The sequence below is a fragment of the Dermacentor andersoni genome, chromosome 4 (assembly GCF_023375885.2).
Source record: "Dermacentor andersoni chromosome 4, qqDerAnde1_hic_scaffold, whole genome shotgun sequence".
NCBI lineage: Eukaryota > Metazoa > Arthropoda > Arachnida > Ixodida > Ixodidae > Dermacentor > Dermacentor andersoni.
In genome coordinates this window covers 53,744,675-53,761,493 of record NC_092817.1, presented here as the reverse complement: position 1 = coordinate 53,761,493, position 16,819 = coordinate 53,744,675, and the positions used below count along the sequence as shown (strand labels likewise).

The 16,819-nt window shown below is 45.1% G+C and overlaps 1 protein-coding gene across 1 annotated transcript in view; it reads right to left on the bottom strand.

Annotated features, from left to right (window-relative positions):
• The window catches only part of LOC126536677 (WD repeat-containing protein 17-like), a 63,776-nt gene that overhangs the window by 2,228 nt on the left and 44,729 nt on the right, over positions 1-16,819 (bottom strand). Inside the window, exons 19-25 of the mRNA XM_050183704.3 lie at positions 16,071-16,210; positions 11,960-12,071; positions 10,540-10,681; positions 8,258-8,360; positions 5,873-5,974; positions 5,698-5,796; positions 1,944-2,109 (exon numbers count right to left, since the gene is read on the bottom strand). Coding sequence (XP_050039661.2) covers positions 1,944-2,109; positions 5,698-5,796; positions 5,873-5,974; positions 8,258-8,360; positions 10,540-10,681; positions 11,960-12,071; positions 16,071-16,210 — 864 coding nt within the window. The remainder of the gene's footprint in view (positions 1-1,943; positions 2,110-5,697; positions 5,797-5,872; positions 5,975-8,257; positions 8,361-10,539; positions 10,682-11,959; positions 12,072-16,070; positions 16,211-16,819) is intronic.

Below are 16,819 nucleotides of genomic sequence, written 5' to 3'. Positions count from 1 at the left end.
TTGTAACCCCCCGTAACTGTTTTCAATAAAATTTCATCGAATGTGTTTTTTTTTTTGCATTCGGGTCAGTTTTGTTCCCGTTTAACTTGTTCGCGATAATATTGCATGCCTCGTCTTTCTGGAACGTCGGTCAGTAAATATATCACTCAAGTAATGACAAATACATAGTGCTTCTTAGTTAATGAGCCGGGCACTGTGGTCTTACAGCTGCAAAGTAATAAGTAAGACCATTATCCTGAATTTATGTCTGAAGATCTAGTCTGCGTAAGCAAGGAATAAACTGCTTTTCAAGTTAAAAAAAATATACAAGCACGCTATAACATCTGTGCGATCTGTCGCACATCATTCATGGCCCCAAAAGCAGTTGTAGGTGCTGTTTTTCCAATTTCCGCTTGAATTGACAGCTTTCAAGGTATATCTTCGTAGCTGGCTTTCCCTAATTGCAGTGATAATTAGCAACGACTGAAGAACGACTTCCTAATTGCAGTAATTATTAGTTACAAGCGAAAAACGACTTCGACTTTACTTGGAAGAGCACTTCTGTGGGAAACATCGATCGTGCGGAGACCACATCCAAGATTTACACTTTAAGAGGGTCGATTTTCATCTTTAGCTATGAAAAAAAAAAATCGAACGTTTACATTAAAGAGAAACAAAATGGCGACCAGGTTTTCGAGCAGATTGCCTGCAAGGGTGACTGTTCTACAAGGCATGTACTTTGACGCTACACGAATGCATACCAATACCAAAGATGTGCCTAAGCAAAAGAAAAACTAAGTCCTCGAATCAGCTTGCTGCGTATTAATATAGTTGACTGGGATTACAATATTATAACTAAGTGTTCATTAGCACAAATTTATTTCACTGAATGTTCCGACAACCTGTTATGTACAGAAAACTGAATTTCTGATTTGAACCCAATACAGCAGAATTCGTCGCAATAAAAAGCAATTTCACGTAGCAAATTCCCTTAAAAAGAAACGTTGAAAGTTTAACGAAGAGAAAGACAAAGCCATTCCGGCTACTCAACCATACTGTGGCGCAATGAGCTAGCTTAGAGAGCTTTTGGTGCGTTGAAAAACTATGGCAGGTTAATCGGATTAACGCGCATTATGAGACGGGTTCTGCCTTAATTTCTTTGTCTCCTCTTGCAGCGCGAAACGCAATGTTTAGCAGGTAATTTTTTTCTTTTGCCTGAGTGGTCGTCGAATTGTTACGCTGATTTCGAGCATGCTTTTGCTGCTGCGCTGAATATTGCACTGCACATTTGCGAAAAAAAAAATTGTTCTAAAAGTTACATTCGAGCAGTCAATGCATTGAAAAAGACATTCGATACTTTGAAGGGACAAAATAGAAAGTAAAAGCTTAGCGTATACAGATAAAGTATTCTTTCAAAATTCCGTTTTCGTTCATTTTGCGGTAATACGCTTATTATTAGAAGTAAAAATGAAGGTCTAAGCTTATTTATTTCAATCTTGCAATCAAACTTTAGCGCTGGTGCGTCACCGAGACGTCATAGATTTGCAATTATTTTCATATTTACGCCACTGCAGCCCAGTAAAAGTTCTTTTAGAATGCAATGTAGTTTACACGTAAAAAAAAATGAATAAATGAGGCTCCATCAGCCGCCGCCAAAATCCGTAACGTTCGGGATAGCTGGTGCAGGAACTTCAAATTTTCATTATCGCGTCTTTTCTGGGTTACCAGGCCTCTCACGGCAAGACATTTTTTTATGTAGAATGATTATTTACTAACACAGCCCAAGTTATTTTTCTATTGTGTTCATTTACATGCTTTGTATCGTTGGTTCTTTAAATGCATTCGAAAAAAATGTATTCCAATTACTTGCGCCTTCATTACCGTTCAAGCACGGCGAATACGTGCACTGCATCTCTTGAGTCTGTAACGGGCAAATTCGCACGTAGCAGAGCTGCGCGCGTTACCTGGATTGGCTTTCCGGTGAAGATCGAGCGCCGTTGGTCCGAATGCCTGGGCAGATGTGAACCAGCGACAAGGACCTCCCCAAAGTTTCCTTGTTCTGATAGCTTGCATCCTAGTTTCTCAGCCAAACGCTCACTGTGAAAGACTTGACTCTGCAGTACGCCAATCCTGCAAGAAAAAAAATCTGACTTTACCGTTTCCTCCAGTTCTGAAGAAGTTTACTACTTGGAAGTCGTTTTACCGCAAGTGGGCCAGGACGAGAAGACGTTGACACAGCATTGCCTTCTTGCCCTTGTATCCGAGCACTAAAACATTTTTTAAAAACGTTTACCAACGTGACCAATACACAGCTGCACTAACTTACTGCAAGAGCAGTGTGCATCTCATCAAGTACACCACCATAAACAAATTCTTTAGACAGTTTTCATTATAAATAGCGCAAGTCCTGTCGTATGTGTTCCTTTCATCTTTGTTTTAACATATCTTTTATGAAAACTGTCGAGATGAACCAACTCGCCCAAACCAAGGTACTGTTGCAATCTCTTTGCTTTGCGCACAATGTCGAGTTCGTCAGAAGAGTATACTGTTGAGACGAACACGAGATTGTTTGCAAAGCAAGAAAGAAAAAGCAAAACATTGTTTATGGAGGCGTACGTATAGTGAGAGCCTTGCTGTTGTCGCAGTAAGTTGGTGCAGCTGTGCGTCGGTCATTTGGATAAACATTGCGGTGATGCTCGACTCTCACGCGTCCCTTGACGCTTTCCCTGCATGGCTCTTGTGCCTTCTGCAATCCGGCTTCTCCCCGTAGCTAAGCGCCTGCAGCAGTCGGCGCGGTTGCAGCATATTACGAGAGGTGGCGCGAGTGTTGTGCTGCTAACGCCACCTAACGGCGAGGCTAGCCCTGCACAACAGGGAGTAGGCTCTTCTGCTTTGGCTCGGATTCGGAAAGCCGCGCGAACGTTCTGCGCTTGCGCCGATCCATGCTTCTACGAGACCGTACCGCGAGGCCTAGGAGCAGGACACCGGAATGGACGAACACGACCGTTCGTACGTGCCACCGTTCGCATGACAGTACACGCGAACGACCAGGCGTTGATGTCCAGTATGGCGCGAGCACATTCGATCGATATGCAATCGCGATCAGTCGGAATTCCTAAAGTCGTCGCGCGCCCATCGGCACGCTCTGTGGATAGCAATTCGGCTAGCAGGTATTAGTGCATGAAAGGTGCAGTAAACGCCCTAGTGCTTGTCTGCACTACTGTGTGGCCGTTCCTTTGTCCCTAGATAACGTGTGAGACTCCACAACGTATAGCCGGCTACGGCCTCTGAAATACATGCGCAGACTCCGCCGCTCTCAGTCTGCGTAAGGCACAAAGCGCTGGGACAAATGGTCATTTGCCAGTGTTAATTGCATGATAGCTCAAGGGTTAGCGCATCCGGCTCCAAACTGCAGATTCCAGAGGGTTATTGAGTGATTCCAAAAGACGGTCCTGGGCGTTTTTTTTTTTTCGTCATGTGATAAGGGGGAAGCTGTGAATGAGATGAGATAGCTTGACCACATGACTACGGTGGCGGCGGCGTGGTGACGTCGGGTAAGGACAGACGTACAGACGCAGCGATCCCAGCTTCAATCTCTTAACTGCTGTCACAGCAAAGAAAACAAGTTTCAACTTCCTACATGCTCGGAAAGCGCTATACAAACCCGTTCGCTTTTTGAGACAGCTTGAGCCAACGCGGGCGCTTAAGGCTGCGACTATACACGCCGTCGCTAATTGGCGCCAGCCGCTGCGCTCAGCAGCGAACGAAAAGCTGAAACAAGGATTCGACCTTTTTCACCGCTGTTCTCGGCAGCGGTGGCTCGAAACAAGAGCCGTCCTCGTTAGTAGGAGCACGCTTAGGACAGGGTTCAAGCTTGCAAGCCTGCTCTATGAATGCGCGACGTGAGAGGACCGTATAGTTCGATAAAGAAAAACTTTCCGTTGAACAACGTCAGTAGTACTCTCATTTAGCGCCTCAGGATTATCTCGTATAGCTGCAAATGACTGCGAAAGGCGAAAGAAAATAAATAGTGAGGGAGGAACATTCCTAGCGTTGAGCATTCGGAATGAATATTAATAATAACCGGCGCAACACTTATTATTGGAACGTTATTAAAAATAATTGGGGGACGCTTAAGCTTTGCCTTTCAAGTTAGAACGCGATAGCATTAAAGGGTTCCTGACACAGAAGATTCATTCGTTTAAGTACAATTAAGCACCCGAACACTCGCGTTCACTTCGATCTTGTTAGGCCATTCCTAATTACCGTATACTCACAAACAGTACATTTCTCTAAGACGCCTTACAAATTCAAAGACCACAAATAATTCACTACTACGCCCTCTAACCCGCTTGAAGCAACGAGGCTTCATGGCCATTTCGCATTCCGAAGGTCATGGGTTTGATTTCCACCTAAAACCCAATGTTGTTCTCAGCTCAATTACTTTCGTTTGCTTACAGGAACCTCCCTGAGAAACTTGGCGTCCATGCGAACATTATTTGACCTGTTAAGGAATTTGAATAATTCTTTGCTTCCATCTGGTTTTCGCTCATGTCCAACGCAAGAACAACGTCGATGCCGCCGTATTTTCTGCGTAAAGGGGCCCTTAACGCTGTCGCCGTAAAATAATGCTGACATTTGTATCTCTCAGACAGATAACCCACACGTGTTCTACGGCTAGCTAGATTCCAGAAAAACAAGTATTCACGTGCATGACAACTGGGCCCAGACTTAAGATGTTAGACAAAGAGAGAAGCTCCCTAAAGGAAACACAAGGCGTTGCTAGACTAATAATCTCGCTTGTATTAGTTAGTTCGCACCCCGCTGTCGGCGAAATTTGAGGAATATTGTTTGGGCGGCACACATGCTCGTCCGTCACTAAGTAAACATTAGGAAATATTATCAGCCCAAGAAATTCGCTTACATACAGCTAACGTCGTAAAATGACTAGGAGCTTCATATCGGTTTGTAATGAAGGTATAAGCAGGCAGGGTGCTTCAGCGAGCACTTAATTTTTGCGGTTGCCTGTGGCAGACAGCCCAATTCTAGTTCATCAGCTGGTCTATTCGAAGAGGCAGGCATTACTTGCACAAAAACTGAAATGTATAATCGACTAATTAAAAAAATCCCTAATTAAGTTTTTATCTAATTGCCCTATGACCCATATTGCAATTTAGAAATTCTAGCCGTGGAGTTCGCAAGACGGATCCACTTGGCACGTATTCTCAGGATGGCACCAGTTTCGAGATATTAATTCCCGAAATTTGCGGAAAGATGCATCGGCGTACCAGTTACATTTGTGCTTGAATGCATAAAAGGACGTTTTGTTAAGAAAGTAGCTTGAACACCAATGAGCGGGAGGAAGTGGAAATGGAGGAAGTGCACTGAAAATTTTTAGTAGGTCGCTCTCGAACGCAGCGCATAGATTCGTGCCACAAACAGGTGCTTTATTTTTCCAACTTTCAAAGAAAATCCTTCTGTCATAAGTAGACGAAACTCAGTTATCATCTGCGATACTACGAAATGGCAGGTAAGAAAAGCTCGCCTGAAGTGGTTAATTCGACGAACTCGAAGCAATGTGACATTTGCGCGCTTTCTTCGTATAATAACGTGACACCTCATGATGTGTTGTGTGTTCTCCGGCGTTGTGTCTTTGTAGTACATTTCCCGCCCAGTAGTTGCGCAAAATTGTCTAGGCGGAGCTCTGTTCATACTCACCTCTTGTCGTCGCTGATATGAGTTATTGTTTCACTGTCGTCCATTAGTACTTCATTTTCTAGTAACGACTCCAACAACTTATTTGTCTTGAGCAATTCTCTGAAACAGAAGAAAAAAAGAAACCTCGTCATTCATGCAATACTGACCAACGGTCACGAGCCACTCCTCAACCAACCTCGCGTGGGTCAAAAGAGGTGTCGCGACGGCCCAGTAACCGTCACGAAGAGCTTTCAGTGCACCGACGTACGCAGAAAAAAACCGGAGCTCCTTGTACAACCTAGGTGGGTGGAGAAAACACGGGATGCATTTATCACCATGTGGTAACGGGCGAAATGTTTGAGACAGAGAGGGAAAGAAGTAATAAGCGGAAGGCCGGACCAGGCTGAGCCCGTTTGGCTATACTCCGCTCTATGAAAGGGTAAAATGTGGCTGAAAGATGAGATGGAGGAGAGAAGTTGACACTTGACGCACGGACACACAAGCAAGAAGCCTTCCATAGTTCAGTTCATCGCAAGCGGTCGTACAAGCTGGTGCATCTCAAGAAGCGTAACCCGCTGTGGGGGCGTATAGCGGTTATATAGTGTTGCGCTGCTACGCACATGGTCGCGGTATCAAATCCCGGCCGCCGCGGCAGCATTTCGATGGAGGCGAAATGCAAAACCTGCCGTGTCCTGTGCAATGGGGGCACGTTAAAGATCCCCTGGTGGTCAAGATTAACCCGGAGTCACCTACTACGGCGGGCCTCAATCAAATCGCGGTTTTGGCAGGTAAAGAGAATCCGATTCAAGAAGCGCGGCATGCAGCGCTTTTGCAACTTTGGGCATACACACGAGGCCACAGCCCCAAATACTCGCCAGTAAAAGGCCTGTCGTCTAAGTGCTCTAAAGCTGTCCGAAGGGGCAAGCCTTTCATCTTAGTACCTTGAGCAGTCGCACAGGAGGTGTGCGCGGCCGGCCATGTGATACGCCTTGCGACGGCCGCCACCATAGGAATTTTCCCGTTCTTCGCGTTTTCCGTGTTTTGATATTCAAAATCTGAGCGTAAAAGTGTAACGGTTGATAATACCGACACCACTTTATAAATTCATACAGCCTATGGCAAATCTCATTTTTCCAGCGGTAGTGCACTCGAAGCATATTTGTTCGCATGAATGTGGTCGTGGCATAAGGTGCATGCAGTTTTACAGCACTCCTGCATTTTCGCGGGACGAAAATTGACGGCTCAAATGTCAATAAGTGCTAGGAAACAGTAAGCTACGCTTTCTTATTGCATTCTCAACAAACACTGATATTCGCCTCCCCGGTTCCCACTAACTCATTGCTCCAAGAAACCCGTGAAAGTGATGTTTGCAATAACTGTGGCCAGATTTGCAATGGAAGTTCACGCGCACGCAGAGCACAAAAAAGTCAGTGAAGGCAAGGATTTCTCCGCCAATGCGCGTGACTGTCATTGCTTGAGTCTCAGCTGGGCGAGACGGTTGATCATGGTGAAAGCAGCGTAAAAATAACGACTACACAAGGCGCTCATCCTGTGTATTTCTCTGTCTTATGTTACCGTTGTTTGAGCTGCTTTTGCCATGATTGTCTAGAACAGTGTTTCAAACTCATGGAGTCATGGGGGTCACATGTTTATGGGGGTCACGGAGGGTCCAACATTCTGCTCGCCGGAATAGATGGATTTTCAGTCTCGGCATCCATACTCTTTCAACGCCGTTTTCTTCAAGATTAATATAAGCATCACCCATTGAATGATATTTATTACGCAGATTGTAATAGTTTTGTCCACAAGATGGGCGGCGAAACGGTAAGACAAACGGCGATCAAGGCCATTGGTGCCCACAACAAAACCGAACACGGCACCCAACCGCAGTAACTTTAGTCTCACTGCAACGGTAGAATTGAGTTTCGGCAGACGTGGTTGGAAATGAACGACGGCGCTCCTGCACGGACTTTTTTTTAAGCTGCAAAAAATGTACCTTCATTGTCAGCTGCTTATTGAAATGTTGGATATAGAGACGAATCGATCCCTTTCAAACGTATTCATTTGGTAGTATCAAGAAAGCAAGCACATCCTCATAATATGCATGATTAAACTAATCCTTGTTTAAAACTGTTAACAAACATCAATGGTAGCTTTCTTTCCCTGATTCGGTTAATGTACCTTAATTTAAATTGTAAATGTATCTACGTCACTGAAAAAAAAACAAATTTCAGAAGGCTGATGAAGGTGGGGAGTTCATGGTAGGTTTGATTCTACTAAAAGGGACCACGTGCTCGAAAAGTTTGAGAAACGTTGCGCTAAAGCAACGTTACTAGAAGTAACGTAGATCTAGAGGACTGCATCAAAGCTCTAACCGCGCTAATACTGTCATTACGCGGTCTCTTTGTGCTCTGTTTTGTGTAGTGCGTCCTCGTTCATGACAAGAGAACTAACCAAACAATTTCTTTTTCCCTATCTGAGATGAACTTGCAGTGTCGACCTCTTACACGACAAATTTAAGGCTCCGACCGACTCCAAAGCGCGGTTAGCGGTGATTCGGTTGTGTGTTAAATTCACTCACTCGTCGTTCTTCTCTTGGGACAAGATCCTCGGATGTAAACTTTGCATCCAGCGCACCGGCCTCCAGAGAGAGTCAAGCGTCCAGTCTTTAGACAATATGCTCTCTGAGAAACGAGAGAGAAAGAAGGTGAAGCGAGTCGTTCTACATGTCTTTGGGAACGTGAAAATCTGTTCATAAAGGTAACTAAAGCAAGCCAGTCGGATAATACATGCAGCATTTTCTTCTGACGAACACGTTGGAGCACCCGTATTTTGATTTTCTTGCTTGTTAAACCCTTCAATTTTAATGCTGATGGGTTGAACACGCGAGCTCAGTAATTTACATCTGTATTGTTACAGAAGCTTGCTCGGTGAGTCAACCCAAACTTACACTTAGTAATTATACGAAGCGCACGGGAAAAATGTCCTCGAGTTTATTTTTGACCGTACATGTGTCAAAGCATGCTTTTTTTTTTCCGCAGCAGGCACCTGCTTTCTCCCTATATGAAGAGGAATATCGTCACCGACGTAGCAGTAGCATGAAGCTACAAAGCAAGCCCATACGAGTTCCCAAGAAAGAAACCAAAGTAGTTGAAGAAAAACTCGTCCCTGTCTAGGCGATTCAACCCGGCACCAACGTCCTTTGTGGCCGCCGCTCTACAATCTGAGCTAACAAGGAGGCTAGCAGATTGCAGATCGAGGCCGAATTATACGAGAACTAGAAACACAATGACATTGAATATGCTAAAGCTGTTGTGAAGAAACGCGCAAGGTGAAGATCCTTGGTGCAACACTAAGGTTGATGAAAATTTCCTTTTTACTAAAGATATTCCCCAAAACATGAGAATTTTAGCGAAGACTATTTTGTCCCTTCCTTCTTTGTACTTTGCGGTCTCACGCTACGTTCACGGCGCGCACGCTCTGATCGCGGGCGCCGGACGATCACCGCAGGTTTGAGCACACCGAGCCGCCATGCATCCTTGGTGCCGCCGCCGCGCCGCTGTGCTCGTACGCCCCCAGCAGGCCCCGGCTGTAGGGGAGCCCGTGCAAGCAGCAAGGGAGACCCTATAGGCGAAGCTCTCCGGAAAGAACAAAGAATTCCGCTGGGGTTCGATACAAACACTAGTTTGGGCAACATGTCTAACTGTGAATCTAATTGCAACACAAAACGTGACCAAATGGTCACCTGTGGCCGCTAATCGGCCCGTCTAACGGGCCCCTTGAGCGTGCGTACTCGCAGCTCACGCAAGCAGGACCCGAATCCCACCAAAAAACTTGGCCAACGAGTGAAGCCCGTTGGCCTTCCAGTGGGCGGGGCGATAGCCAAGTAACAGCGCTTTATGACTCGCTGGCATCCCGTCCAGGCAGGGAGGTGAGGGAAACGGAGCCCTCGGAAAAGGAACGCAATAGAACGGCGTCGCGCAAATCCCCTGCGAGTGCTCAAAAACTCCACCGCTTTTACCAGTGAGACATGCTCTTTGGCCGTGGTAGGGCAGCTAAGGATCGTAATCGTCGTCACCATAATAATCCCTGCAGCATGAAGGCCTCCCTGAGATCTCCGAGTACAACTGTGGAGTTTCAACCTTTGTTCTATCTTCTCAGTTCGCTTATGTTTCTGCTGCTCTGAAATGTGCTTACCTTTCTTTGTATAAGCTTTATTGCAGCGCATATTAATAAGATTAGCATTCGTAGGACGCCGCACGCATTTCCCGGTGTCTATTTGTTTGTCTGTCTGTCTGCCTGTCTTATGCGCGGATCCAACCATTTGCCGCAACCCACAAACGTGGGCCACTGAGTAGTCCAGGTCGAATCGGCTACTGTGCTGAGGGAGAAGTGTTTGAAGTGAACCCTCGAGTCAACTTGGGTCCCTGTATGTGCCGCCCATCAATGAACCTCTTTCACGCCAAATTCGGTCACTCTCTTACAAAAAATTTTATGGAAAGTCTATAGAAGTCTGTAGACTGTCTATAGACTTTCCATAAAACTTTTTGTAAGGGCTAAGTACGTACCACTAATTATTTGTCACTTTTCAATGAACTTTTACACCAACATAGGTCACTGTGTAGGTACAGCTGGGTATGTGCTGCCGCACATCAAGAAACCTCTTTTAAATCAGCTTGGCTCACTGGATGCGTCGCTATTCACAATAATCATTATAACATAGAAAACACAAGATTGCCGATTACACACGCACCGTGGGCTAGATTGCTAATCGCATTACGTCGCCGATCCCCTCTGGAGGATGAATGCACTCCAATTTAGTTTCTTCCGCAAAGAAAACAGGAAATCTTAACTCTTACTTACCTTTAACGTAGCTCATTCCTACCCTGAGCGCCTCGGATTGAGTTTCGGAGATAACGTAATACTGAACGGCTGCCACACTGTCGCCGTCTTTCTCATGTTGGTGGGCAAGAGCTGTGCACTCTTCGACAGAAGGCAGGGAGACCTGGAAGGAAAAATTTACCGTTTCGCTTTGGGCAGCTGCTTTTGGCTAAGGACGTCACAATCTGACTCTGAACTCGTTCAGTTTAGGTCTTTAAACCTTAAAATGCAATGATTCTTGACACGAATTTGTAGTTGGTTCGTTTCAAGACTGTTGAAACTCGGATCATTGAAATCGTTACGCCGCGTCCTAGCAATTACGAAAGCACTATGTTGGGACGAGCGCAGGCGTGCGCTTGTTCTGCCTTCTTTCTGTGGTCGCCGTCAGTTTGTGCGGTGCTCAAGATGAACAGGTTCTAACTCACCCAATTAATATTTTATTGCACAGCTACATACGATTGGTTGATTGAACGGCCCAACCCCCTATGGGCTATTGGCCACAAATTTGGCAGTACGAAGCCTCAATGAGATTGATAAATTTCGAGTTAAAAAGTTGAACGAAAATTAGTAACTGAATACAGTGAAATAAAAAGTGACCTGATATTGATTTGAAATGAATATTAAGTAAATATTACAGTAAAGAAGTACGACAATCCTAAAAAAAATAAGACGGAAGTTTAGCATGCAATTCTTGTATTGCACAGAAAATAGATGCACCAAGCTTGTGATAACATTTTTTTTTTTACTGCAACTGTGCTGTCTTCAATATGCTCTCTCAATTACATTGTACGCAACGAAGAGCCCAGCGTTTTTTAACTTCCCATGCTTACTTTGTTACAGTGTAAAATTTAATTTGAAGAAAACAAGAACTGGAAATAACAACAACCCTCTAAGGGTCTTCAATTCTGCATCACTTATTCTGCCCCTTTTGAAATGATTTTGACCAAGTGAACGCACAAGTGTAGCGGTCGTAACTGTACGTGTGCTTGAAAGTTTCAAAAGTTATTGTCCTAAATTTTTTTGAAGCTTTACGAAACCCCGCAACATCCCCAAATGTCAAATATTAGCATGTCGTACATCTTGCGTTGATGGCTCTTTAATGCGACACATACCAGCTGGGCCGTGTTCGATTAAAAAAAAAAAAAAGAGTACGAGAAGGAGGGATGAAGGAAACTAAACCTGGGGACGAGCAAAACAAAAAGCGGACTAGTCTGAGCTGTGTACGCAGTATGCATTTATATTTTTTTAGAGAAGGAAAGAACAACAGTAATTGGTGCGAAACTATGCAATATGCGCAAAGAAAACAGAATGAGACGCTACAAAGCCTGCCTTATCTCTAACTTGCGAAATATTCAAAACGGCCTTGCGGCGTTCACAAGAAGAGCGAAGCAGCTAGGATTACCTTCTCATGAAGGGCGTTCCTCTCGGCCATTGAGCATCCGCAGCCGGCGAGGATTTCGAGCCGTTCCACCTGCGCCTCGTCGCACAGGCCCAGCAGGTCCATGGCCAATTCCCTGGAACGATCCCCAACATCGACGCCCCGGAGCCACCTCACTATCAAACGGGCGGTGAGAGACCGCAGAACTTTTTCGTCGCTTGGATACAGCCATGTATGCGAGCCACGGGAACTTGCTCATGCGTTTTTTTTTTTTTTTTGCTAAAAAAAGAAACGAGGAGTGGCGCGAAGAAACAGGAAAGCCTGCGATGGCGAATCAATGCGCGAAAGAAGCCCGCGCGCCTTCACGATGGTGGCAGGGAGAGAGCGTCTCAAACTGATGAAAATTTCATCGCAAGTATATGTAATACACAGACACGCGCACGCACGTGTCCAAGGAAAACAGACTTTCTGCAATCTGCTCGATGTCCGAGTGCTGCTCTTACGGAGATTGTACGGGGTTTTCTCGGCCGTTTGGACGCACCCTGTTTGGCTCAGCGTCTCATAGTCGCCGCGCTGGAGCGTGCTATATACGCGAGTATCTCACCGCTGTAGTGCAAATAAATCAAGACCCTTCAGTGACCGCAGTGCATCGCTTATCTAAGCGCCGCCTCCTGGAGGATAGCTTCATTTGTTCTCTCATGGAAGCCCGGTTATGTCGGTTTCGCGTGGTCCATTGTGGAAGTGGAAGCGCTCACGCCAGCGCATGACGAGGACTCCACGAATTCTCTTCCGCAAGGAAGGCAGACGGAAGGAGCACGCGGAGTGCTCCTGCAAGTGGGGGTTGTTGACAGGTGAACCGGTTGCGCGGCAGGATAGCGCGCACACCGGATGCAGCGAGTGCTCGCTTTACACGTTAAGAATCATACACAGAGCCCGACTTACGTAGGCGGTTTTCGCTATGGCGTAATTAAATGAGTGGGAGTTAGCAGAGCGGGCTTTCGCGAATGGTCGTTGGCGACGGTAAAAAAACTTTACTTGAAATTGAAATCTGCGTAATACGCAGCAGACTTGAAGCAATAAGTGCATCCGGTAAGTGTACCTTGCACGATGCACTCTTTAAAGTGAAACCCAAAGCCGTTAGTCGCGTTACGGCATGTATTGAATGAAGAAGCCCACGGACATTTTCAGCGTACTATTCTGCATACATTGGACTGCGCATTAAGTGTGTAATATTGTAGCGCGACCTAAGGAAATTCAATAGCGCCTTCTTTTGTTCATTCCAGAATGTTTTTTTTTTACATTACCATTAGGTTGAATAAATCGGACCTAACTGCGTCTACAGCTACTTAGGCAAGCTTAACAAGAAAGCCCAGTTAACCTAGACGAACTCATATTTGAACTGGTCTGAAACTGAAACACGTTATCCAGCTACCCACACGGCTGGCTTACTTGGCGCGCCTCGCTCGTATCAATGCAGACTAAAAAAAGCGTTCTAAATTTCAATGGATGACGATTTTTTTTTTTAGACAGTTCAGACTCAAAGGGAAAAAAGCGCTATTTACTTTTTCTAATTCGGGACTAAAAGCAATTGTTTGTGTATTTTTCTCGCAACGTTCCTCGGTTGTATTCCCATTTAACAGCATCTTTCTCAAATTTTGAGACTCGAGAGCTGGCAGCAAAATAGTATCACGAACATTGAATGCCGAGGTGAGACGCCTGTTTGGGTGTGTTTCAAGACGAGTCAATGTACAATAATAAATCAGTAACTAACATATCAAACGGTCGTTACATACGGGTAAGAGCTTGTAAATACCATATGTCGAGCACGCACCTTGGAGTTTCTTGTAAGCGGGTTTACCGCTCTTAAACATTAAAAAATACTTGGGAGTAGAAAACCTTTACATTTAAATATAGATAAGACATCTCACTGGGGATTCTTTCAGTGAGTCTGGAGTTCTGAACAATAACTTCTATGGTTGTGAAGGTGCTATCAACCAATAATGTTTTCTATAGCGAGGAGCGGGGGTTTAGTTTTGGTTGACTGCGCGAAAATAATGTAGCACGTAACGTAACCACGTTTTATTGCACTTTTCTGTTTCAAGGAAGAAGCGAGTAAGAAAATTGTAGCTTCACAAGAAATGTAACACAGAAGACAGAGAGTCATGTCGTTTTCCTCTGGGAATAGTCGAGTGCTGTGTGGAACATCGTCCACTTCAGAGAACGCAAGCGTGGACTTCCTCGATCAGATATTTCACGCATGATAGCTTTCGCAGAACGCCGTTGCGCGTTTTGTGACGGCAAACGCAAGTAAAAAAGTGACGCTGAACTTATGAAAGCAGTTGCTTACTCATCTGTATGATGTGTGAAAAGGATGTATATCGAAGGCGCGCCATCAAAAATTGGTCAAACATGGCCCTCCTCCACATGAAAAAGAAAGAAAGATAGAAAGAAAGAAAGAAAGAAAGAAAGAAAGAAAGAAAGAAAGAAAGAAAGAAAAAACCAGAAAAAAGGAATTGATCGGTCTTTTAAGCCCGATGGCAGTGTCCTGAAACAAGCGTTATATCAAGTAAACATTCCGAAATGTGTTTGTATGAGTGGCGAAATTTAGTGGCTATTCTTCCTCTATTCGACATCGAACTTTCTTTTATTTCATGCGGTTTTACGCAATTTCGTAGAAGGCGCAAATACTTTAGCCGATTGCTCGCTTACAGAAGCGGGTCGTCCCGACAGCCTCTTATAGAGACGATTATGCATCGACGCAGTGCAGCGCCCTACCGGACGACGTTGTATGCACAGCCCTCCCAGACTTGATGCGTATGCCAAGCAGCCTTCAGTTGGGAATTTGGGAACGGTTGCGATAATTGAACGACTATTGGTTAAAAATCCTAAAGAAAAACAAACAAGGAGAATCGCCCCTTGAAGATTTTTGGGAAACCAAAGTCCTTAGTATATTTCAATTTGCCGCGGCAAGCGTGCCTTTGTATAAACGTGCGAAATTGTCAGAGCATATTCCGATTCCAATCGAATAGTGGTCCCTTAAGGCCTTTTATAGACTTATATAAGATATTCTCGCAGTACTATATTTAAAAAAATTATACGTGACGTAATACATAATATAATGTAATATCTTAAATCTTAAAAACGAATAAACAAGCACTATACAGCAATCAATCATACTCGCTAAATGTTACAATGTGGCATGGTCGTTTGAGCAACTGTTGAGCTTCCCGACAGTTCTGCGCACGTCTTTGCTTTTATTTCTACGAAAATTCAAACAATAATTTGACGATCTGACTGTCCTCGTATATCAGAATTTCTTTAAACATATAGGCGTCTGGCAGCACGCCAGAACACGAAATCAAATCATTGCCCGCCATCCTTCCACTGAGCGTTCCCAAATTAAGGTTGCCATCGTTACTGCACCGCCCCTACATTTGAACTCCAGTCAAAATAGTCAAATTGTTAGATTTGAACTTGAAAAGTAACACGCGAGCTACAAAGGACGTCGCATTGAAGGGCTCCTTAATAATATTTACCAACTGAGGTGTTTAAGCGGGAACTAGAAGCAGAGTGGTTAACTAGACGGCTCATTTTGCTACCCTACGCGATGGGAAGTGGAGGAGGAAGTAAAAGAGAGAAAAGACAAGAGTTCAAATTATACGGGCGCATTGAAAGATGCCTAGCATTAGCTTGGCCCCTATCAGCTAATGTAGAAGAGCGTTAACGCGAACCGCACCTAAACCTAAGCGCACGGGAGTTTTGGCATTCCGCACCCAATCAGAGCGCGGCCGCCGCGGTCACATTCCCATGACGTCGATGTGTTCTTTTGGCCTCTTTTTTGCGCCATAATGCTTCTACCAGTATATTTAGGCTCACGCAAAAGCTCTGCGGGAATCGAACCCAGGACCTGGCGTTCAGCCATAAAACGCACTAACGGCTGAACTATCGCGGCGGTAAGCTAACAGAAAGTTTAGGATAAAATCAGTGTAGAAGTTTTTTCTTTTTTTAATTTCGAAGCAGGTACTTTACATGAGCGTAAGCTTCATCAGGGCACACATCGACAAAAGAAGCTTTTCGCTTTTCGGATTGACACTGCGCTCGGCAGCCAAGAGAAGTAGTGCACGCGCTCGCTCACCAGTTTCCGGTGTGGGAACACCTCCAGGCAAGCCAGGAGCAGAGTGACGCTGCCTGCGCCGGCTCCTCGCAGCCCGAATGCAGGATGACGCTGAGCGCCAGTTCGAGTTCGTTGCCGCGTATCAGGGCCCGCAGGGCACCCTGGACGACAGTCACGGGAAAAATCACGACCGAGGGAACTATAACACGAAGACGATTAACTAATTGATTGAAGAATGTCACCGACCAAAGAAAAAAAGAAGCAAGCTTGCGCATGTGTCGACGAGACCAAGCGAATGAATCAGCTCGTCAACGTGAAAGACTCTTTCCTGCTCAATGTATCTGCGGGAATAGTTTTACAAGATTCCCTCTGCAGATAACGAATCCGTCTAAATCAGAGAAACGGGAAACTTCTAAAGGATACTGAAACAACACGAAGCTGACTTTGCCAAGAACCACGTATAGCGTCAAATGCCACTGCAGAGCACGTTCAAAACACGCGTCACGCAATAAACTGGTAGGAGGCAAATGCCATTATCACGGTACATATCGCGGTACAGATCACGGAACATAAAAGCAAGACTACGTCTTGAATCGCAGGTTATCATAACCACTGAAAGCCCGCAAAACAGAACGCAGGACAATCTGAAGAAACGTCCAATTTTGAACCATGTGGCGAGTGTTCAAACATATACGGCATGTAAGCGAATTTTGCAGGGACCGGCTCATTGTGAACAAGGGTGTATTTACAGATGCCACAAAGTTGTTTCT